The sequence below is a fragment of the Alosa alosa genome, chromosome 13, assembly GCF_017589495.1.
Source record: "Alosa alosa isolate M-15738 ecotype Scorff River chromosome 13, AALO_Geno_1.1, whole genome shotgun sequence".
NCBI classification, from domain to species: Eukaryota; Metazoa; Chordata; class Actinopteri; order Clupeiformes; family Clupeidae; genus Alosa; species Alosa alosa.
The window spans coordinates 25,107,514-25,132,569 of NC_063201.1; the positions used below are offsets into that span (position 1 = coordinate 25,107,514).

The window sequence follows — 25,056 nt, forward strand, 5'->3', positions numbered from 1 at the left end:
ACCTAATACCATTAGGCCTACCAAGGAATTGCGTTGGATGGTTCTCCCCTTGTTCTCTTCACGTATCTGGCTGCTAATCCATGTAATGAAAAGGGATAGCCTACCCGTTCAAAAGGATGCTTAAAGTTGTTTTATATAGGATTGCTATGACCGTGATGTAGAGGGCAAGAAAGTATAATAGTCTCTCTCGTGCTCATATCATCAGGTCACTTGCTCATGATTTGCAGATAGCAACTTACAAATGAGGTAGCCTATTGCTTGCCATAATGGTCATGAAAAATATATTACTAGTAAAATATTCAAATATTTAGGGTTAACCTTACTCAGCACTGAAACCTGTCTAACTTCTTTCAAAGTCCTTCATCACATGAATTAAGATTAAAATAATTTAAATTTCTGAGCACCACAAAGTCAGACCTCAGCAACTTTTTTAATGTAAGATTGTTCTTAGGTCACATATCAATCAAATCATAACAACTGCAATGATAATGTAGTATGTGTAGTAGGCCTAAGTGTGAATGTGTGTGTCTAAACATGCTTTAATGAGCTGAATTTGAGCTTACAGTTCTTTCACCAACCTATGTGTTTTACATTAACTTACAAAATAGATACTTTAGCTTAGTCCTCAGATAGAGGATGGTTGCTGCTCTGTTAAGGTGTTTCTGTCCCTCCCAAACTGCATTGAAATGGTTTGTTTAGCAGCCAGAATTTCAAAACCACATACACGGAGCAATGGGCAGCCCATATTCTGGGGCCAGTGGAGCAGTTGGGGGTTAGATGCCTTGCTTAAGGGCTCCTCATCCGTGGATGCGGGAGAGTGCTGTTCAATCACTCCCCCCACCCACATTTTTCCTACCAGTCAGGGATTGAATCGGCCACCCTTCGGTCAAAGGTCCGATTCCCTAACCAGTAGGCCACGGATGCAATGTGCTGCAGCTACAGCTGGTGACATCAAGCAGATTAACTGGAGTCCATTAGCAACCTCTCACCCAAATTTAGTGATGTCTCTGGCCTCTGCTGGAGGCTCTCTCTGACCAGCAGCCTTGTACAACATGACCTGAAGATGAGCACGCAGTATGTGCAGCATCAGGTTGCCATCAGTTGGAGGAAGCCTTTTAAGTTCAGGTGGCTTTTTACTGCAACTGTAGAACTGGTAGCAAGTGTTATTCATCGACTTGGCCTTCTTTTGCCCATACTGTGCAACAAAGAAGTATCTTATAGGCATTTTTCCACCGACAGAGAACCCGGGTGTTGCATGCAAAACAAAAGTTAGTGAGATGCATGAACGGGAGAATGATTTGACAGTTGTCCTGTAAAAATGGCAGAAATTAGCTGTGTAAAATGCTAGTTCTGCAGACTAGTGCTAGTAGTTTACTCATGGCAACAGTAATCAACTGAGAAAGTTGCATGGTTATATGTATTATTTTAAAAGTTTACCCTATTTACCTTTTAATGATCTTATTATGCTAATTATGCAAATTACCCAAAGTGCAACTTTTAGCAACCAAGTTGAATTCCATCCACTAGGCCTATAGATGACATTTCTGCAATAAAATTTTAGGGTACTCAACATTTCTGGGTTTACTATTGGGCTTATGGGGGATGCAACTAGACTATGGGGCAAAACCGGAGTTGGTATTACAGACGTGTGGCTGAGGTGGACTCACCAATGAGGGGGGACTTCTTGGGGCAGTAGGGGAGGTCCTCTTTGGCTGGACTCCGGGCCAGGACGGACAGGTTGGCGTACACATCCCCTCCGTTGGTGCCGTTGCGTGCGTGGGACGAAGGCTCCGACTTGCGGAAGATCCGGAAGAAGTATGAAACCCTCCGCTGGTAGCCTTCCCGCGACAGCAGCGCCATGACGACCAGCTGCACGCCCAGGAACATCACCAGGTAGCGCCATTTGGACTGTAGCTTGACCATGGCAACCGCCTGCAGGGGTCAATGTGGTCGGCGGGCACACCTGGCTCAGCTCAACTCGTCTGCGTTCTAAAGAGCCTGCGGGTGGAGGAGGTTATGGAGTGGCTTGGCGGTGAAAGAAACCAGGAAGTCACCCTATGGTGGTCTCATTCCTCTGAGAGGAGCCTTGTGCCACTTCAAAACCCAATAACACAAGTTCAGAGAGCATGAATGAAAAAAAAAAAAGCTCAACTCTCCCTACAGCTATGAGTATATAGTATGTAGTGCTGACGAAACTTGGACGCGAGCCAAAAAATATAAACCGGTTGTATAGGGTCTGGAGTTAGTGAGGTCTTGGAATATAAACCCTTTTGTTAGAAAAAAAAAATAGAAGTTGAAAGCAGATACAAAAGGCACTTGTGAGTGGGGAGTTGCGATAAGGGGTCACAAAAATGTTCCGACGTATCCGATTGCTGTGGAATGTGTGACGTTAGTCTTGCAGTGGAGCAGAAACCCGTCAAGTTCTCACTCGTCGCGGGTCTTTCACGTCCATTTCAGTTTCTTTCCGAGTCCTCACTGATTATCCGTCACAAACCCTCTGTGGAGGCGAGGCGCACTTCACACAGACGAGAGTCTTTTTTTGGGCATCGTCCATGCTAGAAACCACATCCCTCCACAGCAAAGAGTTGTGGTCTCTCAGCTGCTCACTCTTGACCAATGGCCAAGAGTCTAGCTGTTGTAATTGTGAGTGTGTGATTGTTTGTGTTTGAACATGTGTGTTTGAGTGTGTGGAGGAAAAGAAAGACAATGAAAAAGAGGGGAAGGGATATCCAATACCCACTGCTATTGTCCCATGTTGTCGCCGTCTAATTGTAGGGTCCAGTAAACCGGCCGGACAAGGTCAGGAACAGAATTATGGGTTTCCCTGTAGAAGAGAAAAGAAAAAAGAGGGGGTTAAGGCCTGATGCTAAATCAAACACATGAAAACATCCATTCCTATTTAAACACAAAGCAACATTATACCACAACTTGCCACTCATCCTCAAATTCATTTTGAAGGAATATGGTGTTGTGTCATGGAACAGTAGGTAGGTGGGTACCTCACTAATCTCAACCCAAATGTTCTTAGAAATCTGTGTCCCCTCATCCCCTACCACCCCGCTACTACCACCCACACACACAAACACCCCTCCAGCCCACGTCCATTGAGGAGGGCTGCCCTTATCTGATGGGCGCTGTCCCATTGGTCTTTGACAGTCAGCGCTAGCAGCAGCTTGTGTTTCTTTTCATCCCTTCCTGAATACCACAGCTCAAGTGCTCGGACGGGATCAAGCATGGTGTGGGTGTGTGTGTGTGTGTGTGTGTGTGTGTGTGGGGGTGTTTCATCCAACATGGCCACCTCTCAAGACTTGTGCTGTGCTGCTATTGCTTCAGACTGTTGTCTAGCTGTGAAGCCCTCGTCTGTCTCACATGGCCTCTCTGAGGATCGTGTGCATCTGTGATTACAAATCAATTAGTGCTCATTAAAACGGCCACACTCAGATCTGCTAATCCTAATCCCACGAGCGGCGATGGGATTGGCAGTTTACAGAAGAGACAGAGAGAGAGGGGGTGGGGGGTTGGGGGAAGTGGAGTGACAGGATGTAGAGAAATAGTGTGAGTGAAAGCAATGTGTGTGTGTGTGTGTGTGTGTGTGGTGTGAGTGAAAGAAAGCAAGAAAGAAAAAGCAAGAAAGAAAAAGAAAGAAAGAAAGAAAGAACGTATTTGAAGAGCACCACTGCAGCGTTACACTTGTGGGCCCATTTGAGCATTTCTGCCTAAGGCCATCCTTAAAAATATTTTCGTTTGCCGTAACCCGTGACCCTGTCAATTTAGAACCAACCCAAATATTTATTTTTCCCCCCTTTTAGTCCGACCGACTTGCCGGTTGTAAACTTGCGTTAATACCGACCGATTGTTTTTTTTACTCCAAACAACCAATACAAATGCAATAAAATAATATTTATTTTAGTAGGCCTAAGTATTGTGAATATAAATTGCCTACATGCAAACGTAGCTCACCTAAATAAAACCCTGTGGCGTCATCTCTACACCATTGGTTTTACGTATGTCACACTATGGCCCTACGCTTCGTTTCATTCACACAAACTGATAACGCTTTTACTTGGCACGAAGTTCTGGAAGAACTGTGCCCAGATCTTTAACCATCCCTTCTCCCCACTAGTCTAACGGTGACCGTGTCGAGGTATTGAAATTGGTTGTGGTCTATTCAGCATTTCTCAAAATATGGGTAAAGTGGAGACTGCTGGTCCGCGGAGTCGTGGAGTGAAATTAGGCCCGGTGCTTCATCTGATAATTTGCTGCGCAGTTGATCAAGAAACCAAGGACCCGACGAAAAAGGAAAAGAAACGTTTCTGCTATCGATGTCATTAAACATGGAGCCCTACAATTAAGTGGTGGTATGAGCATTCATTCAATGCGCCGTCTCTTGCACGAGAGAAACTGAAACTAATCGATAACGTTGGTATCAAAGCTTCGCTTCAACCTGTTGGAAGGCTATTTATTTATTTAACTTAAACTTAATAGAACAACGTTGTTTTTGAACTTCCATAGAAACAGAGCAGAGACTGTATAATACACTGTATAGCATTGAGTATTGTATAGTCAAATTTCAATATAACGTGGCCAAAAGCTATTGTAGCCTTCTTTCTGGGTACATGTAGATGAGCCCTACGACCCCAAAGTCTGCCATGACCGGGCCTCAGGTCAAAGAAGTTTGAGAAAGGCTGGTCTATATAACCTGCATCAGAATGAGGTTTGCAATGGTGCGCCTGAAAGCACGGGTTGAAGATGTAGTCAGTTACGTCACGATATGCACATTTGTGTAAATTCATTCCTACGTAATCACCATGACCAAAATTTTACTTTTTTTTTTTACTTTGAATCTTGAAAAAAATAAATAAAAAATATTGACCTACCTACTGACCCATTTTTATTTTTTTTTGGCTGTAACTGCAAACAAGAATATTTTTAAGGATGGCCTAATCCCTAGTCAATCCCACGCACACTCACAGGAAACTGGTTCATTAAGCATAGCTCATTAAGATGGGAGAGGGAGAGAGATGGAGAGAGAGCAAGCAGTGGGGGAGAGGGGGAGAGAAAGAGAAGAGTGAATGAGAGGAGATATAAACAGAGCCAGCACATCAGAGACGGGAGAGAAATTGAGTAAGCACAAAAGGAGAGGGGAGTAATCGAGGATAAAGAGGAGAGAGAGGGAGAGAGGGGGGGAGAGAGAGAGAGAGAGATCAAGCTGGCAGGAAAATGGAGAGAGACAGACAGAGAAAGAGAGGGAGGAGAGGGAAGGGGGGGGGGGAATGCTGGGAAAAAGCCAGAGCTAATGACTTCTTTTTGTGGTTGGAAATGAGCAGATGGAGGGCTGACCCTTCAGAGCTCTCTCTCCCTCATAAAAGACCAGCTCTGCATACTGAGACAGCCCGCACTACACTTGAACATAGCATATGAGGGTGGAGAGAAATCACACACACACACCCCTTATGTAAATAACGCATAGAATTGACTAGAGGTATGCAGGATGAGTTCAGCCAGGCGGTTCCAGGACATCCTGCAGAAATACAAACTAAGACCAGCTCTCTGAACAGCAACCTAATGCATCTGGAGAATGGAAAACACAGAGCCTGGAGCCCGAGTAGCTGCACTGTTGCGTAAGGCACATTTTTTGCTTGTGTAGAACAGAATGGAAACGGCATGAGCAGTAGAGCGGTGATGGAGAGGAGGAAAGAAAGATGTTGCTGTCGTCCATGCTTGTTCATCTCTCCTTTCTCGTCTTCCTTTCTTCACTGCTCTCCCTTTCCCTCCGCATCCCTACATGTCTCCCCCTCTCCCTCATCACCATACGCACGTCCCCTTCTCCAGCGCTCCTGTTTCTGGGCACAGTCAGCATTCAAAGCAGCAGCGCAGGCATGACTAACGCTGGCCGCCTCAGCGAGCCAAATCATGTGCAGCGTCATCCCCTCCTCCTGCTCTTCCTCCATCCCCTTCTCCTCCTCTTCCTCGTCACTTGCTACAGGCTGCAAGGCCTCTGAGCCTTTGTCAGAGAACGCATCCTATAAATGGGCTGCCTCCGCTGCCTGAGGTCATTAATACCATACCACACACACACAGTCACAAGCCATCTCTCACACACACACGCAATCACACATGCCAATGCACACACAGAGTCACAAGCCATCATACACACACAAGTCACAAGTCATCACACATGCTCATACAGTACGCTCACACACACACAAACAAATGGACTGTGTGGTGAGTGTGTTGGAACAGAAGACTTGGCATGAGCGAAGGACAGAAGAAAAAAGGCTGCTAGCAAAGCCGGCTTGGACATATTTATAGATGTGTGTCTGGCGAGCGCCTGGGGAGGTGCATGTTGGATGTGGGAGATAATTAGAGTCCTACCTGAGAAATCACAAGTCCCTGGCCGCCACATGCTGCCCTAGCTAGCTCCAGTCCCCGTCCACGGCTCTGTCCGCCTCCAGCCCAACAACCAGACCCCAGTGGGCCAGAAAAGTAGACACAGACCCCCATAACCAACACAATCTCTACACCATCAGTCAAACAGCACAGGAGGAGGAGGAGGGCGTACTGGCTGGCCGGCCTCCGAGTGAAGGACAAAAGGAGACAACTACGACTGCCTGTGTTAGGTAAACAGTAGGGATGGTCCCAATACCATTTTTTTTTTTTCAAACCAAGTACGAGTATTTACATTTGTGTATTTGCCGATACCGAGTACCGATACCAAATACCAATACAAAATAACTAGCATAAAATTGCAATGAATTTCCTTCTCTGCTCTAGTTGCTCCAATTATTAAACTGCTTGGTTGAATTTCCCATTGTCCTACGTAATTTAGAACGACCATTAACCGTATGTTATTTGCACACCTATGAAGTAGATCCATTTTTTTGGCCGTATCACACTTGTATATTAATTTGCCGAACTCGTTCTGAAGTTTAAATGAACAGTCACGTTGCATCCGAGCTGTAAAATGCAGACGTTCAGAACATAGTAACATTGTAGCTTATGACGGATGTGGCTTTTAACTAGATGGATGACAGCAGGCTAAGTAAAATAGCGATGTTTCAAAGCTAAAGTTCATCAGAATCTTGGGATACGCCCGCTTGACAACGGGAGAGATAGAACTAACGACTGGCCTTTGGCCGTAGCAACCATCCATTTAGAACTAGTAACGGCAGTTTGTCCTGCAAGTTGAGAAATTAGTTGATATGTGTCGGAAGAAATTAGTTCTACAAACAAGACAGTTTTAGCTATTAAAACGTTTAAATTGTAACACGAAATGAACACAACGCAAGTGGCAACAGTGGAATAAGCGGGATAATGGACTCCACGGTGGTCTGTTCACAGAAATTAATGCACTTACGAGGTTTAAGTGCATTAATTCCTCCGCTTCACGTCGGGGCCGTTTTACAACCTCGACCGTGCATTAACTTCTGTGAATAGACCACCGTGTCGTCTATTATTCCTTACATAATATATCAAATAAAAGTAGTAGTAATTATTTTAGTAGTAGGAGTATCAAATAAAATATATTTGGCTATATATCAGGCTATTTCAAACCAAAAATAAGCTGTTTACAGGGCAGCCGTGGCCTACAGGTTAGCACTTCGAAACCTGTAACCGGAGGGTTGCTGGTTCGAACCCCGACCAGTAGGCACGGTTGAAGTGCCCTTGAGCAAGGCATCTAAGCCCTCACTGCTCCCCGAGCGCCGCTGTTGATGCAGGCAGCTCACTGCGCCGGGATTAGTGTGTGCTTCACCTCACTGTGTGTACACTGTGTGCTGTGCGTGTTTCACTAATTCACGGATTGGGATAAATGCAGAGACCAAATTTCCCTCACGGGATCAAAAGAGTATATATACTTATTTTGTCTCACTAAAATCTGATAGGGCAACGAAACATGATCCCTTTGTAAAATTGGTGTGGCTCCTTTAAGTTAGTGGAGCGAGTGGCTAGGCTATAGCCTGACCCACATTAAAATGTAGGGTCTGGGCACTCACCGTTCGCAGTGCAGTCCGAGGGGCGGGATAATCTGTTGTCTTTCAAATTCCCTCTGCACGCAATAGGACAGCGGCAGCGCTATGAGTCCCATGCGTTTCCCCATAGATATGAGTTTCCCACCAGCGGAGCTAGTTGGCTAGTTCAAACTTTTGCCAACTTAATAAAAGCTTAACTCGTGTCACACTGTTCGCCAAAAGCAACATGTTATTTGTTTTCAAGTAGCAGGGAATTCAAGCCAAACCGTTGCAATTCTGCCATCAATCATTATGTTCAGCCCGCCTAACGACTCTACACGATTTGATTGGCCTGATAGAAGTTTATTTATTCGAGCTCACAAGCAAACGGAGAGTTGCTAGACTGCCGCTAGGGTGCGTCTAAATTTCTAGGCTACTCAATGAGAAAGGAAAAGAGAGAAGATGCTGCTGCTGCTGTTGTTGCTGCAGAGCCCATCTAAAGCTTGCTGCCAAAGTAGAGTTAGTGAAGGAGACTTGCATTGTTTAAACTATTAGCCATTGAAGAAAACAGTGATTTCTCACACAATATGTCCTCTCCCTGTTACTCATGACCTACAGTTGAAGTGAATTGGGCACTGACTTAACTTGGAGCATATAATGATCTGACTTTAACGTTACGATCTGGAGCAGAGACAGAAAAGTGTAACATTACTCAGTAAAAATTACAACATGTGAGATTACAAAAAAGTGAGTTTACAAATTAGATGTATTTATCTACCGAAACGGAAACTCCACAGAGTTTGTTTTGTAGTCTGCACCACCACAACAACAACAACAACAACAACCACCAGTTGTTCACAGTTTAGGTGAGCTATAGTTTAAACTGAGAACCATTTGTGCCAGATACACGCAGATACATGAATCTAGCTAGTTGTATGTTTTTGAAGCAATACTGATAAGCGTCGCAAGTAGGCTACATGAAAGCACAGCGTCAGTTTCTTGAAAGCAGCAGCTAAGCTACTATGATTTAGGGCAGGGGTATTCAATTAATCTTCAGCGAGGTCCAGTTACGGAAAATTTCCTCAAGCAAAGGTCCGGAGCATCATAATGTTTAACTTGCGTGTTTAGGCTATATGTATGTATGTATAATATTAGGATGGAGCCTAGTTGTAGATAGATCACACACACACACACACACACACACACCCACTGGTTAGCACTCTGGACTTGTAACCGGAGGGTTGCCGGTTCGAGCCCCGACCAGTGGGCCGCGGCTGAAGTGCCCTTGCGCAAGGCACCTAACCCCTCACTGCTCCCCAAGCGCCGCCGTTGTAGCAGGCAGCTCACTGCGCCGGGAGTGTGTGCTTCACCTCACTGTGTGTTCACTGTGTGCTGTTTGTGTTTCACTAATTCACCGATTGGGTTAAATGCAGAGACCAAATTTCCCTCACGGGATCAAAAAAGTATATATACTTATACTTACTTATACTTACATACATACATACATACATACATACATAATTGATCCCCAAGGGGATATTCAAGAAATAGAAGATTGTAGGCCTAGGCCTAATGTGAAATAAAATAAGTAGCCTAAAAGGCAACATTCGAAATTATAGGAGAAATAAGGCAAGATAAGAGTAATTGGGGAGAAAAACTGAGTAGCCTTGGCTATTTTTAAGATCTTAACGTGAACTTAAAATAAAATTTCAGCTGAGACAAGGATGGATAGTCCACAGCTGGTTCCTTGAACCCATTAATCAGCAAGTTTAATTTAATTTTTTTAGTTTTTTTTATGTCGACCCGAAATCCTGGAAACCCAGGAATATCACGTTGTTGGGCAGTGAATGCATGTTGGCTTAACTAGATTGTGGTTGATCAATCATATTGCCTTCTTAAATCGTAAAATATTCTGTGGTCTCAGTTCACAGATAAAATATTCTGTGGTCTCAGCCTAGCCTACCCTATGATTGCTCAAAATATATGCTTTGTCTAGTAGAGGTGCTTCAAATTGGCGCCTAAAATCGCCCGTCTCAGAATATATAGAAGAGGTCCAGGGCAATTCCGCGCAAAACGGTCACATCCATATTTAGTTGGCGTTACGGACGTGACAGTTTTGCCTGGTATTGCCCCCATATCGTTATATAAAGCTCTGTTCTCGCTGTCTAGCTTTCTTCTCTTTGAGCAATCGATGATTTGAAAACTTACTTATCGTTAACTTAGATATCCATCTGATTGTTTCTCGTCCCGTCTCCTCTCCTCGCTCGTTTCAGGCTATCAGTCTCTTCTCCATAGTAGGCTACTTTACTCACTGACTCGACTTTATCAGAATTCACAGATTTCACTGGCAGAATACCAGTGTAATAAAGTGGTATTGGTGGGTGGTACAAGTATATGGGCCAAGTATAGGCCAGATCCCCAATGCTAGTATCGGCATCGGCCCATCCCTACTAAACAGGAAAAACCAGTCAAAAGTACAAATACAAACTAAGAGAGAGACTTGGAATTGGAGGTCTTACGAAACAGTGCAGAAAGTGGTTGGCGCGCGCGCGTGTGTGTGTGTGTGTGTGTGTTGGGGGTGCAGAGGAAATGTGGAATACTTGGAAACATCTGGAAAGCATCGCTGAGATTTTTGTAGCAGAGGAGAGAAGAGATGGTAAGAAGAGGGGGATGTAACAGAGGACAGAAGAGATGGCAGAAGAGGGGGATGTAAAAGAGACAGGGGGAAAGAGGGGGAAAGGGAGGGAGGAACAACACACAAAAAGAAGAGAGACTGAAACAACCAGGCAGAGAGAGAGAGAAAGAGACAGAGACCAGGGAGAGAGAGACCAGGCAGAGAGACAAGTCAAGTCAAGTCAAGTCAAGTAGACAGAGACCAGAGAGAGAGAGAGAGAGAGAGAGAGAGAGAGAGAGAGAGAGAGAGAGAGAGACAGAGACTAGGCAGAGAGAGAAAGAGAGAGACTTTTGACTTTTATTGAACCATACTATGGATCAATTACTCCCCGTTAATACACACAGCAAACCAGTGGTACAGAATGTTGTTTCACCATTTAGAAATCAGTCTTCCATCATCAGCAAAATGGATCAAACCTTTATCCACACACCATTTACATCCAAACCAACTAAGGTTATTTGTAACTTGGAAGAAGGCATATTCCACTCTGACCCTCGAATCCCGAGAGAGAGAGAGAGAGAGAGAGAGAGAGAGAGAGAGAGAGAGAGAGATATTTTGTTATTATTATTTTATTTGTATTATTATTATTTTATCAGATATTGTATCTGTGTTGTTTTGTTATATGTTTGCTTTGGCAACACTGCTTCATTGAGTAATGCCAATAAAGCTCCATTGAAATTGAAAGAGACAGAGACCAGAGAGAGAGAGAGAGAGAGAGAGAGAGAGAGAGAGAGAGAGAGAAGAGAGAGAGAGAGAGAGAGAGAGAGACAGAGACCAGGGAAAGAGTGTGAGAGAGAGAGAGACCAGGGGGAGAGTGTGAGAGAAACAGAGACCAGGAGAGAGAGAAAAAAAAAAAAAAGAGAGCCAGAGAGTGAAAATCCTTCAGCAGGCAAAACCAGACACAGCCTGGTGTTTCTGCCCTGGAGCTACAGATCGGTGAGGGAGAGCAGCTCCAGCTCCCCCCAGTCAGAAGTGCCGCCACCACCGTTCCCTAGTCTGGGCAATGTGTCAGACACATCTGTTGGCCTAGGCATTTCCTGCACCCCCGCAAATCCACTCGGACACATTTCCATACTGCAGCGTAGTAAACAAATTGAGGTGAACTCCCTTAAATCACATGGACAGGAAGGGGGGGGGGGGCACCCTGGACTGTCAGAAGTGGAAAGCGTGAGAGCCCACAACCGTCACCACTGCCAGAAGCAGCTTTACGACACTCACTAGGGCTGAAATCCTCTAAAAGTCCTGTGTTGCGCAGCATCCTGCAATGACCCTAGGTCCAGACACCACATGGATTTTTTTTTCTTCATTTCCTTTATATATTAAAAAAAAACATACTCTATATCAGTCATCTGGTGCTTTAACGTTAAACTTAAAGTGCTTAAAAGCAGTCGGGGTCCAAATATTCCACAGCTCCATCTGTTCCCGTTACTCAAAGCCATCTTCGGGGAATTTCTGTGTAAAATAATTCTGATATTTTGTCTGTCACTCTGCTTGATGCTGCTTGACTGAAGACTCAAATGCTTTGTTAACGTGCTGCTCTCTGAGGTTAAGCAAATCGAGTGGCACACAGCCAAGCTCAGAGACATGCATTCATATCCATTGTGGTTAACAGTTTGTTCAATTCCATTGTGACCTGTAGTTCCACTCTATTAGCCTTGAAACATTTCTTCTTCTTTGATCATACTTGATGCACATCATACTGTGTGTATTGTATTGTGTATTGTACTTCTTTTGTATTATTTTATCTCTTCATCTTACACGGTGACAGGTACGGTACACACAGCATGGGATAAAAGCCAGGGGCTTTCCCAGTTCAATGACTGCTACAGAATTTCATCTTTGCAAATAGGTTGATATGGTTGGTCACAATGCAAATAGTTGAATAGCTAGGTCACTTTTTAAGAGCAGGAAGAAGTTCCCAGGCTGAGATTCTGCCGCCAAGTTCAACAAAGCCTGGTTGGCTTTTTCAGAGTGAATGTCTGAAAATGTAGCCCATGCTGTGAGCATTGGCGCCGGAAGTCGTAATCCTGTGCGCACGGTGCTTACATTTTTTCCCGGCTTTATTTGTAAAATCATTCAAAATTACAATAATAAAAATAGCTTGTGTAATGTCTTGATTGAAACATGCTTCTCGCACAAATGATAGCCAAAGAGAGCAGACTATCCCTGATTCTCAGCATAAGGATAATTTACATTACAAAGCGGTCTGATTGTTGTAAATAGTGGTGCCACTAACAACTAATTTTCTAAAGACTAATCTTTCGACTAATTTTGATTAGTTGACTAATCTAAACGACTAATTTTTTTAAAAATCAAGTGTTTGTTATTTTGTTGTGTCCGTTTTATTTTGAACTCAACTAAAGGGAAAGCGTAAAATATTATATCTACCTACTTTTGTTAGAGTAAGTCAACTGTTCAAAAACATTATGTATTAAAAAAAAAAAAAAAAAAAAAACACCCATTGAAAATGCTACCTTTAGATCTGATGTCAGACCTTTGATAGACTTTATTTGTATGCCAGTGTTGCCATGGACATTGACAACTTCTTTGACCTGAGGCCCGGTCATGGCACACTTTGGGGTCATACTGTAGGGCCCACCTACATGAAATCTCCACCTCCATCAAATTATCATTATATCACATCACAATTATTATGCTATATTGTTATACATGCACTTCAAAGCAACCAGTGTTTAAAGTGCCTGTTCACAAAAAGTTTGTGAAAACATGCACATCAGAGAACTGCTTTACTAATGTAAAATATAATTACAATAGTTCCATTGCTTTTGCATGGTTGCATGATAAATACTTCAAAACAACAGCAATTATATGGGTGTCATCGTTTTGGGATGTTTCCCTCATGCAAGCATCATACACTGGTAGGCAAATGGAAATAATATTGACATTTAATTATGCCACAAGCTTTTGGCCACGTTATTCAAATTTGACTATACAATACTCTAGATAGTGTATTCTAGCCTGTGCTCTGTTTTTATGGAAATTGCATAAATCCACATTGTTCTATTAAATGTAGTTTCATAATTAAATAGCCTTCCAATAGGTTAAATTGGAGCTTTGCTACCAACGTTATCAAGTGGTTTCAGTTTCTCTCGCGCATTGAATGAGCGCTCATACCACCATTTAATTGTATGCCTCTATATTTGATGACACCAAATTAGCAAGTATTTCCTACTTTTTGCAGAAACGTTTGTTTTCTTTTTCTGTCGGTCCGCGGTGTCTTAATCAATTGCGCAACAAATTATCAGATGAAGCCCCGAGAATAATTTCGCTCCGCGGCTCCGGACCAGCAGTGTCCACGTTACGGTCGGTGCTGGTCCGCGCGGCCCATAGTTTGAGAAACGCTGGACTTTGAAAGGCAACAGGAGTTGAGGACTTTGCAAATGAGCCTAACATCAGCATGTTCAAAGCAAGTAGGCTACAGGCACTTTGTGCGTCTTACCACATAGGTTACCTCACTTTCAGTTGGCTTGAACGCTAAAAAAATATGCGTCGTGACTTATTGACCATGCAAATGACGCACACCTTGATTGTTGAGATCACGAGCGGTGGCATGTTCGTTTTAACGTTTTTTTGTACGAATGAAGTACAGTAATGACACGCCGTTGCGTTGTTAACGTGAGACACTCTTCACTTAATTTATTTCAATTTTCACAATACTAGAGTTTGGACTAGCTCAACCTACTAGCTTCACTCCCCCCACTTAGCTCTGCCTAAGAATGAATTGCGCTGAAAGCAGGCAGGCGCGCAGCTTTGCTGCTGGCGTTAACAGTTTGCGTGCATAGCGGGGTTTAAAACTGCCAAAGTCTTAGTAGACCGTTTATTATAATAATAATAATAATAATAATAATAATAACTTCAATTTATATAGCGCCTTTCAAGATACCCCCCTACTCCCACTCTTGTAAAGCGACCTTGGGTATGTTTAACATCCAAAGACAGTCATTGTACAAGAGTTAATAACAGAGTTAATATAACATTACAGTGAGCCATTTGAGACCAAAAATAAATAGGCGGTCAATAGTAAAACGACTTTTCGACTAAAAAAATTGCCGTCGACTAATTTTCATGGTCGATTAGGTCGACTAATCGCGGCAGCACTAGTTGTAAACTTTTTCATGACTTATGATAAACAATTCTGGCACTTAAAACACAACCATTCATTCACATAAATCATTTAAGCGTAGTGCTCGTTATGAAAAGAAAACGGCAGCTTAATATTTTTCTGCCATTTAAGAGTAAAAGGCACACCGTTCTTAGCAGCAATGCTCAGTGGCGCCTCCAAGTATACGGCCGTAGCCTACGCACTGTGCGTATCAGGCTAGTCAGCTACGAGGAGGGAGAATTTCCCCTGTGCGCATTCCAAGTTGGACTATCATTACTTCCAATGGCGGAGTGGTAGGCTAATCGTGAGCAGGGGGCGCTGCTAGAAGATTTGGGCCCTATGACAGACAATAATTCTGGGCCGCCCCTCTCTGGGCCCCCCCCATCAGTGCTGGGCCCTTAGGACGATTCTAACTCCACCCCCCCAGCCCCACCCCTGATCAGGAGTCAGGAGTAATGTTTTGACGCTCTATAAGCACAATAAATTGAATGGAGCAGAACTATCTGGGCATGAGAAAAGAAAAAAGGCCTAATTGCAGAACAGCAGGGTGTTCCTCCTCATGTTTGATGTCAACAACTAACAATGATAAGCTCATCAGCTGATTTCGCCTATTAAATGACATGAGTAGCCTGAAATGTTACAAAACCGAACCTAGGCTTATTGGCAAACATTAAGCCTACAGTTCAGTGTTCGAATAAATAGCAGTGTGCTTAAAAAAGGGAATAAAGTGCAAAATCATTTTAAAGTTTTTATTTCCATATTTCAAATGTAAGTCTGCATTATTTTTTAGGCTACAGGAAGCAAAGAAAAGGAATTTAGTCTGTTAAAAAAAATAAAAATAAGTGTTGACCTTTTTCTCTTCAACCTCAAACAGTTGACAAACTGCATTATTTTTCAAATTTAACCTCACTTTAAATCACTGAACTAATATTTAGTTGCAGAACCATTGTTTTTGATAAGTGCTGCACATCTGCATTGCATAGTCAACCAACTTCTGGCACCTATGAAAAGGTATCTCTGCCCAGAATGAACAAACCTTTCCTTTCTGTTTTGCCCCAGAAACTGCATTTTTGTCACACCACAAGTTTTCAGAGGGGATGAGGTCAGGGGACAGGAACTGTGGTATGTACTTTGTTCATTCTGAGCAGAAATACCTGGGGGGTATTCCGGTTAAGTGACAAACCTGGGTAAGTTGTAAACCTCCTAATAAAAAAGGGCTGTATGGCTTCATTCTCCTAACAAAACAATGGCATAGGGCTCTTGTTGTAGGTGGTTTACCACTTACCGAGTAGCAGCGCCCATGGCTGCAAGTACTAGGCATTGGTGCAAGTTCGTCTCAGTGAAGGTTCTCAGGTCAGGCACATACAAATACAGACTCCTCACCGTCAAGCACGACCATGAATAGCCTAAGGGTGATTTCATTTTTTTTTATTATTAAAAAATTGCGGTTAAAGACCGCAGATTCAGGAACATGAACTAACAGTGTTCAGACAATTCAACAACACTCCTGACTCAAGAGCAAAAGATTCTTAAGGCCAAAACATTAATTTGTTTGCTATGGGTACACCTCGGATTCGTACAGGCAAAGCAGAGTGATTCAACCTGTATCAACTCCTTCAGGAACAATTAAAATATGAAGACGGAAATAAAACAGTAGCCTTGACAACAGCAATATGAGGAGGATTAGGTTTGCGAAGTAGACGCTACCAACTCTACTTTCTGCGAGACAGCAGAGACAAACCAAAGTGTTAATCTCACCTGACAGTGTTGGAGAAATGCAAGTGTGCAGAAATCCTTTTTCATTGAGACATGTCATCTGTGATGAAAATGACTGTCAGCGTGGCTGCCTGAGCTTCAGGCTCTATTGTGGCCAACCTGCAAGCCTCTGTTTCTACATAACTGTTTACCGTCCAACGGCTTCTCTTGTTGCTTAGAGACATAAGAGCTTTAGGTTGAATGTAAATGTAAAGTCCCAACACCCTGGTGCATTCGCTGGGTACTACGCATAAATAGAGGGCCTAGTATGAATACGAGTATGAGACCACCACTGAGGCACAGTTCAGTAGAATCTAGCAGGGTGTGGAGTTGACCTCTGTACCTAATGTTTGAAGTACTAACTACAAATGTGTTTTGTCCACAAAGGTTCTCTGGTTAGCATAGGCTATATATAAGAGCCACAGCAGCTCCACCAGGACTCCGCCTCTCCATGGAAACGCACCAGCAGCATTGGATCCCATGGGTGTTGGGGAGGTGGTGCTTCTGTGCTTGTGGCATTTGGTTCTCATGACTTCCCATTAAAACCAACCCACCCACCTCCCCTTACAGAAGTTAGGAGTGCAAACGGTAGTCTCCAGGCTCTCAGCCTGGCAACCTGAGTGTTGCCCTGAGCTCAGTGGGATCCCTGGTGAGCAGGTGCAAATGAGCTGCTGTGAAACAAACTGTTTAGCATTCTGTTTCTTTGGTTTTGCTTTTGGGATAGATCTACCTGTGGAACCATCCAATTTTGCTCTGTTGGGTTAAGTCGGGGGGGGGTACAAGCAGCCTACATCATGGCATCGACAAAGTTGTTTGATGGGAAACTGGCCTAAATAATGAAACCTCAGGCACAGCCTCAATGCATTAGACTCAGGCAGCCCATTTATGGATTCCTATCTAACACCTGGGCGGAGTTCACTTCCAATCTAAAACCTGAGTGGAGTTCACTTACCCAATATAATCTGTCACTTACTGACAGAGCAGATATTGAGCTAAATTTCCATGTCAAAGAATAGAAAGAAATAGGCCTACATATAGACCTCTGAAGTTCGCCTACTTAAGCCATCTTAGGGCTAGTCCACACATACGAAACCGATCTTTTTTTCCTCCGTCTTCCCTGAAACCGCATCAAGAATATTTGCGTCCAAACGGATCCATCTCAACACGACTCAACACGTTACTTCATACCCCAGGCCTATAGGTGGCACCGTTTCTTTTTCAGAAATTGACCAAAGTTTGTGCTTTACAAACAGACAGAATAGGCTATGACGAAATGGCTAGTGTAAGGAAACCAGAATTGTTTGTGTGGACTGATGGTGAACTGTCAACTGTAATCAACTGTAAAACTAATAAACTTTATTTTACGGTTTGTGAAGGGTGCAGTCCCGTCCTTTATTTGGCTAACGCAGGTAGGCCTATTAATCACCTTTACTTTCTTTGGTTGTAGGATAGTCCGTGATACACATTAGTTTTGGCCATCACCGCAATTAGGCTACTAAACGCAAGGCTTACCCAAGTTCTAGGCTATTCTGTCGGCACATTTATAATATTGCTATCAAACCTTCGTTAGTAACAGTCAATACGTTTGCCTGCATCAAATCGCGCATTTGCATTCAGTGTGCTACCATCGGCTTAACGTGAGTTCTAAGCGTCTTTGTATGCTTATATCTGATTTCACTCGACTGAATGCATGTATATATGTTGTAAGACATGTACAATAAATTAATGACACTGGCACTACGCACAAATTTAATTTAATGTAGCCTAAACTTACACCGCACTTTCCTAAAAACTTAAGTTCTCTCGCGTCACTGACAGTAGCTAGAATGCATTAAAAAAACACCGGGAAAAAACAGTGTTCAGTCCACCAAGTCATAAGCTATCAGCCGCGCAGCACCAGTTGTGATATTTATCTTACGGAGTAAATCGTAGGTAATGTCATGTATGAAAACTAGTATTGTTAGGCAATACTATAAGTGCAAGTCCAGGGCAGCTGAGGTGTGGCGATGACATCATCGATAGGCAAGCAGGATGTGCGGTTTCGCTGTCTAAACAAATTCAAACGGGCTACGGTTTCAGATTTCTCCACTCTGGGACCAGGTTTCAGAAAAGTGCGGTTTCGGGCAGTGCGTTTACAGGATTCGTTTGGACGCTCGGCCAAGACGAAGCAAAACCTCTGCGTTTAACCTAAAAAGCGTCTCCGTGTGGACGGGCCCTTAGCCCAAACAAGGAAATCCGGTCTAGCTAGCCAATGGACAAGTTCATTTTCATAAAGGACTTTTTTGTCCTACAGACCCAGGAAGGAAGAGGTGTGAAGTCATGCCTACCAACTTCTGCTTTTCACTGAAGGGATTATTTTTGAGCACATAAACACCTTTCATTCATTAACATCAAAGAATCAGGTTCCCTTCCTGTCGGACAACTCCCGTAATCCTTCAAGATCTTTCCCTTTGTCATTCCTCCTTAAGAACGTCAACATACTCACAGCCTTTTGTCCACTCAAGTTCTTGGAATGTGAGCTTATCAGAACCATTAAACCAATTCACCAAAAATGGTAAGAGGCAGGTGTGCCACTGTGTACCATTAATAAATCAATGACGAAAACAATCAAGGTGGATTGGGGAGCTCAACTGCATGTCACATCCCTTGGGTATTTACTTTACTAATAAAGTGAAGAAATCAAGGATATCATAAAAAGTGAAACTCAATCAGAAAGTTTGAGTCCCCCCCCCCATCAGTGCTGGGCCCTTAGGACGATTCTAACTCCACCCCCCCAGCCCCACCCCTGATCAGGAGTCAGGAGTAATGTTTTGACGCTCTATAAGCACAATAAATTGAATGGAGCAGAACTATCTGGGCATGAGAAAAGAAAAAAGGCCTAATTGCAGAACAGCAGGGTGTTCCTCCTCATGTTTGATGTCAACAACTAACAATGATAAGCTCATCAGCTGATTTCGCCTATTAAATGACATGAGTAGCCTGAAATGTTACAAAACCGAACCTAGGCTTATTGGCAAACATTAAGCCTACAGTTCAGTGTTCGAATAAATAGCAGTGTGCTTAAAAAAGGGAATAAAGTGCAAAATCATTTTAAAGTTTTTATTTCCATATTTCAAATGTAAGTCTGCATTATTTTTTAGGCTACAGGAAGCAAAGAAAAGGAATTTAGTCTGTAAAAAAAATTAAAATAAGTGTTGACATTTTTCTCTTCAACCTCAAACAGTTGACAAACTGCATTATTTTTCAAAGAATCAGGTTCCCTTCCTGTCGAACAACTCCCGTAATCCTTCAAGATCTTTCCCTTTGTCATTCCTCCTTAAGAACGTCAACATACTCACAGCCTTTTGTCCACTCAAATTCTTGGAATGTGAGCTTATCAGAACCATTAAACCAATTCACCAAAAATGGTAAGAGGCAGGTGTGCCACTGTGTACCATTAATAAATCAATGACGAAAACAATCAAGGTGGATTGGGGAGCTCAACTGCATGTCACATCCCTTGGGTATTTACTTTACTAATAAAGTGAAGAAATCAAGGATATCATAAAAAGTGAAACTCAATCAGAAAGTTTGAGTCCCCCCCCCCCCCCCATCAGTGCTGGGCCCTTAGGACGATTCTAACTCCACCCCCCCAGCCCCACCCCTGATCAGGAGTCAGGAGTAATGTTTTGACGCTCTATAAGCACAATAAATTGAATGGAGCAGAACTATCTGGGCATGAGAAAAGAAAAAAGGCCTAATTGCAGAACAGCAGGGTGTTCCTCCTCATGTTTGATGTCAACAACTAACAATAAGCTCATCAGCTGATTTCGCCTATTAAATGACATGAGTAGCCTGAAATGTTACAAAACCGAACCTAGGCTTATTGGCAAACATTAAGCCTACAGTTCAGTGTTCAATAAATAGCAGTGTGCTTAAAAAGGGAATAAAGTGCAAAATCATTTTAAAGTTTTTATTTCCATATTTCAAATGTAAGTCTGCATTATTTTTTAGGCTACAGGAAGCAAAGAAAAGGAATTTAGTCTGTAAAAAAAATTAAAATAAGTGTTGACATTTTTCTCTTCAACCTCAAACAGTTGACAAACTGCATTATTTTTCAAAGAATCAGGTTCCCTTCCTGTCGAACAACTCCCGTAATCCTTCAAGATCTTTCCCTTTGTCATTCCTCCTTAAGAACGTCAACATACTCACAGCCTTTTGTCCACTCAAGTTCTTGGAATGTGAGCTTATCAGAACCATTAAACCAATTCACCAAAAATGGTAAGAGGCAGGTGTGCCACTGTGTACCATTAATAAATCAATGACGAAAACAATCAAGGTGGATTGGAGAGCTCAACTGCATGTCACATCCCTTGGGTATTTACTTTACTAATAAAGTGAAGAAATCAAGGATATCATAAAAAGTGAAACTCAATCAGAAAGTTCTTGACATGTTCTCTTTAACAACTCTGGCCAACCCAGGCAACATCAGCACTGCCAGAATCAATAAATAAATAAGCTTTAAAAGGTTTAAAAATTCATCTCATGATCTGAAGCACCTGTGTTAGTCCAAGGGGGATAGTTTGGTGAAAGCATTTGTTCACTGGGGGATACACTTGTCTTAAGCCCTCCTTACACTGACAGACTTTGGAAAGATTTGGAAAAGATTTTTGAAAGACTAGTCTCAGACCCTCTCACATCTAAAGACAAGTAGTAGAGTTTTAAGTCACAGACTATGATTTTGCAATGACTAGGGATCTTGCAGGGTCACTAATTACAAGACTGCAACTAGATTCCTTTAAATTATTACCCATTGTGCAATAGATAAACAGGAACTGAAATGATAGCCTACTAAACTCAGTCACATTTTCGTGTTTCTGCAGCATTGTTTCATGCGTGACATCCCTAACCGATATAGAGTTGTTCTGTCACGTGGAAGAGCCGACTAAATATGTATAAGAAATGACAAATATTATAAGAATAACAAATAATCATAGACTACAGCTGTCGCCTACTTTGCCCCTTCCTGTTTGGTGTTGGAGAGAGGTCACTATTGGTTTTTATAGTTCACGTCACTATTTGCATGAGCCACGACTAGAAAGAATGTTTGATATTGTTGTAACAGCAAAACTAGAAAAGGACTGACTCCGACTGACTTAAAACCGCCAAGATTGGCACCTTACACTTAACGATCTAGTTGACGGGAGCGCGCCGCAATTCCAGTACAACTCCCATGATTTCTTCGGGGATTAATTCATGCCTTGCTCAAGGGCACAACGGTGGAAGCCAGGAATTGAACCCACAACTTTTCAGGCTACTGCATGCTAGCCCAGCTCTTTAACAACTACACTACCACTGCCGCATGGTAATCGCCCAGAACAGTGTCCTAAACCCAAGTATTTCACATCCCTGATGAAAATCCCATATGGATGTCAAATCAGACAAGGTGGCTGCATGTCTCATTATGGGTCCCAAAGCCAAGGGCTGTAAATATTTCTGTTAAAAACCATTGTCTTCATATTTTTTTCAACCCTTCATATTTATTTAGTTTTACAGCCTGACACACATTAACTAGGAATCAATGTTTGGGAGTTAAAATCAATAGCCCAAAATGTGTAGGGCGAAGACAAATATGTTCTCAGTATGATTCAACCATTAAAGACATGCTGATTGATTTTCTGTAAGACCCTATATTTGGGGAAATGCAAAAACCGTGACATTGAGGGTATTATAAACTTTTATATATTTGATAATTTTTGATTGAATTTTTACATATTTTACTTTAGATCAATTAGATTTCAGACCAAAACATTATGCAGACAAACCAAGCAAAATTGGAGACTGTGTAGCAGCCATTCACTGAATTCTGTCTCACAAATCTTATCATATAGCTTGGTCAGGCTTATTTTGTTTCTTTGTTTTCACTGGTATGGCATGTAACCTTGGCAAGCCAAACAAAACATTTAGACTCGTTGCCATGTTCAGGGGCTTCACTTTACCATGTAGCACAGGTTACTGGATGAAAGAGGTTAGGTGACAAAACCAATCATGTTACTCAACACAGCAGTGTGCGACTAGGCTATGTCAGGCTGCCTTATTGATCGGAATTGATACTATAGACCTGTTGGCAAATGACTGGGATAGAAGGGAGATTTTAAGAGTAACAGACACACGGATTATTCAAATGTAAATTTTCTATTTTATTTTAACTATTCAATAATTCTATGCATTTTGTTGGGCGACATACTCAAATAAAACTACTTGATGTAGCGGAGTGGCGATTCTAACGAGGTATAGCTGCTACTTTTTTACACGTGTAAACATGGGCTAGACACAGAAGCGTTATCTAAACAGAAGAATATGTTACCCATAACAATTATTGTAAAACAAGTTAGGCCAGTTCAACATTCGAAATTGCTAACATCAACGTAAAACCAAACCTCAATCTTTCCAAAGTTGACTACAGCTGCCAGCAATCACTAACGTTAGTCCATCATTAAGACCAAATCATACAACTAATGTTATCATGCGTTAGTGTCATGGTTAAGACCTTCTTTTCATATTAGTTGTAAAACTTTCGTTTATTTCTAATATTTTTGCTTGACAACGCTACGTGTAAACACAGACAGACTTGCATCTAACCTAACGTTATCTCAAACAAAAAACAGAGGACAAGAGCCAACGCACGGATGTGGAAACTAACGTTACGTTCATACATGTGTAGCCTAGCGAGCTAGCAGAGTTCCAGCCCTCGATGAGAACTAGCTAGGGAACTATGGCAGCACAAAGTACAAAATGGGCTATTTTATTTAGTCGATCAAGGTAATCGTTCGTCTGCCTGGCCTCGCCACTTACCCGATGTTTGTAGTCCTTTTAAGTGCCGTGGTTATTGCTCCGCACAGTTATCGCTACAGCTCCCACTAGTAAAGTTGAAAGGCGAAGCTTCTCTACTTCAGCACAGGAAGTGATGTACTTCTTCTATGCGATCCTGGAACCGGGAGGGTGGTTACTTCAGATTTAGTTTATTTGGTAAAACACTACTAATTACCTCTGTATTGTTTTCCCCCAAAACATAATTTATTAACTTGCGCAGGCAAGGCCAACCACGTCGTTTAGTATTTTTTTTAACCACAATCCGCGAAGTCACCGTTAACTTATTACACTGTGAACACAACAGTTTCTTAATAACCTTTGCTCTGTCTGTGGCAGAAGGCTTTGGCGGTAGTAGGCAATCAAATAACAAGTATAACAGCTCGTGAAACACCAGCATCTAATTCAACAGAGATCTATTCTAGAATGTTAATGTCAACTGTAAAACCACTTTCACAGAAGCAACAACAAATCAAATAAGCTAGGAATGAACTTGATTTCAATCACTTCTCCTGTTAATTAACACCTGGAAATGTATTAACGCTACAAATTACTCAGTTATAGCGTTTGTCGTTAAATTAAGTGATTTTACGACTTAATTTACAAAATGTAGGTAGCCTACCAACTAAGTTTAGGCCTACACGATGTCACAGGAGTTTCCCCAGTTCCAACCGTGGCAGCCCCAACCCAAACTTGATGCAGTGGTTGCAGCTCTCTGGCAAACTCTCTGCCCTAATCATAAAGGCACCTACAACCTGGATCTGTCATGTCTGTCTTCAAATAGACCTGAAGTTTACGATGTATCGCTAGTGACTCATGCAATCTACACAAACTTCTTCGACCCTGTCACTGAACACCTGCCAATGAAAACGTCATTAAACAGGTAGGTAAAGAAAGCCTGGATTCCCTTACGAAATAGACCTGAATTAAGTTAATGATCTATCCTTAGTGACTCATGCAATCTACACAAACCACTTGTCACTGAATCTGACAATCAACGTCATTAACCAGGTAGCCTAGGTCAAGAAAAAGTAATTTGGGACACTATATTATAGTAATCTTAATAGCCTAGAGACATAGAAGTAGGCTGTTATGGTAGCTAGGCTACTTTGGGACATATAGTCAGGGGTCACATTTCTGGATAATAACATTACATTTAGACAGTGGCAATTTTTTATTGGCATATTTCCAAAATGGCCACCAAAAGAGAAAAAGAAAACATAAAACACACAAGGTAAAATCATTTAAAAATAAAGAATAATGAAAAAAGACAAAATAAAAGACAAGGTAGAATAACTATGACCGCCACTAGTCATATATATATATTTTTTTTTCCCCCCATCATCTACATCCTGAATTTTTGGTCAACGATACCCGGGACACCGAAACACCGGTGCACATGAAATTTGGTGGGTATGTAGCCCCACTAGACTTTTACGGAAAAATTTAGTTTCATCCCTGGGGGCCACAAAATGAAAATGCAATATTATTCTGCTTTAATCGCCCCTATCTTCAGTTGTTCAGAACTGCACCAAATTTTATGTGTATGATTGACCTGGCATTCTCTGGGGGTATGCCAAGTTTCGTAGAATTTCATCCATGGGGGGGGTCTAAAAAAAATTAAGTTATGTGTACATTTAGTGACTGTACACTCATTGGCCTGTAGATGGCGGTGCACACATATACACATGCACACACACAGGCAC

General features: G+C 42.3%; 1 protein-coding gene across 2 annotated transcripts in view; it reads right to left on the minus strand.

Annotated features, from left to right (window-relative positions):
- The window catches only part of si:dkey-199f5.8 (beta-1,4-galactosyltransferase 3), a 42,566-nt gene extending 18,508 nt beyond the window's left edge, over positions 1 to 24,058 (minus strand). Inside the window, exons 1-4 of one of the 2 annotated variants that reach the window (XM_048260146.1) lie at positions 23,973 to 24,058; positions 23,336 to 23,468; positions 2,741 to 2,824; positions 1,668 to 1,998 (exon numbers count right to left, since the gene is read on the minus strand). In XM_048260146.1, the coding sequence (XP_048116103.1) occupies positions 1,668 to 1,923 (256 nt within the window). In that variant the 5' untranslated portion in view covers positions 1,924 to 1,998; positions 2,741 to 2,824; positions 23,336 to 23,468; positions 23,973 to 24,058. Of the gene's footprint in view, positions 1 to 1,667; positions 2,825 to 23,335; positions 23,469 to 23,972 lie in introns of both variants that reach the window. The other variant, XM_048260145.1, reaches the window with a different exon arrangement.
- Between the last annotated feature and the right edge of the window lie 998 nt (positions 24,059 to 25,056).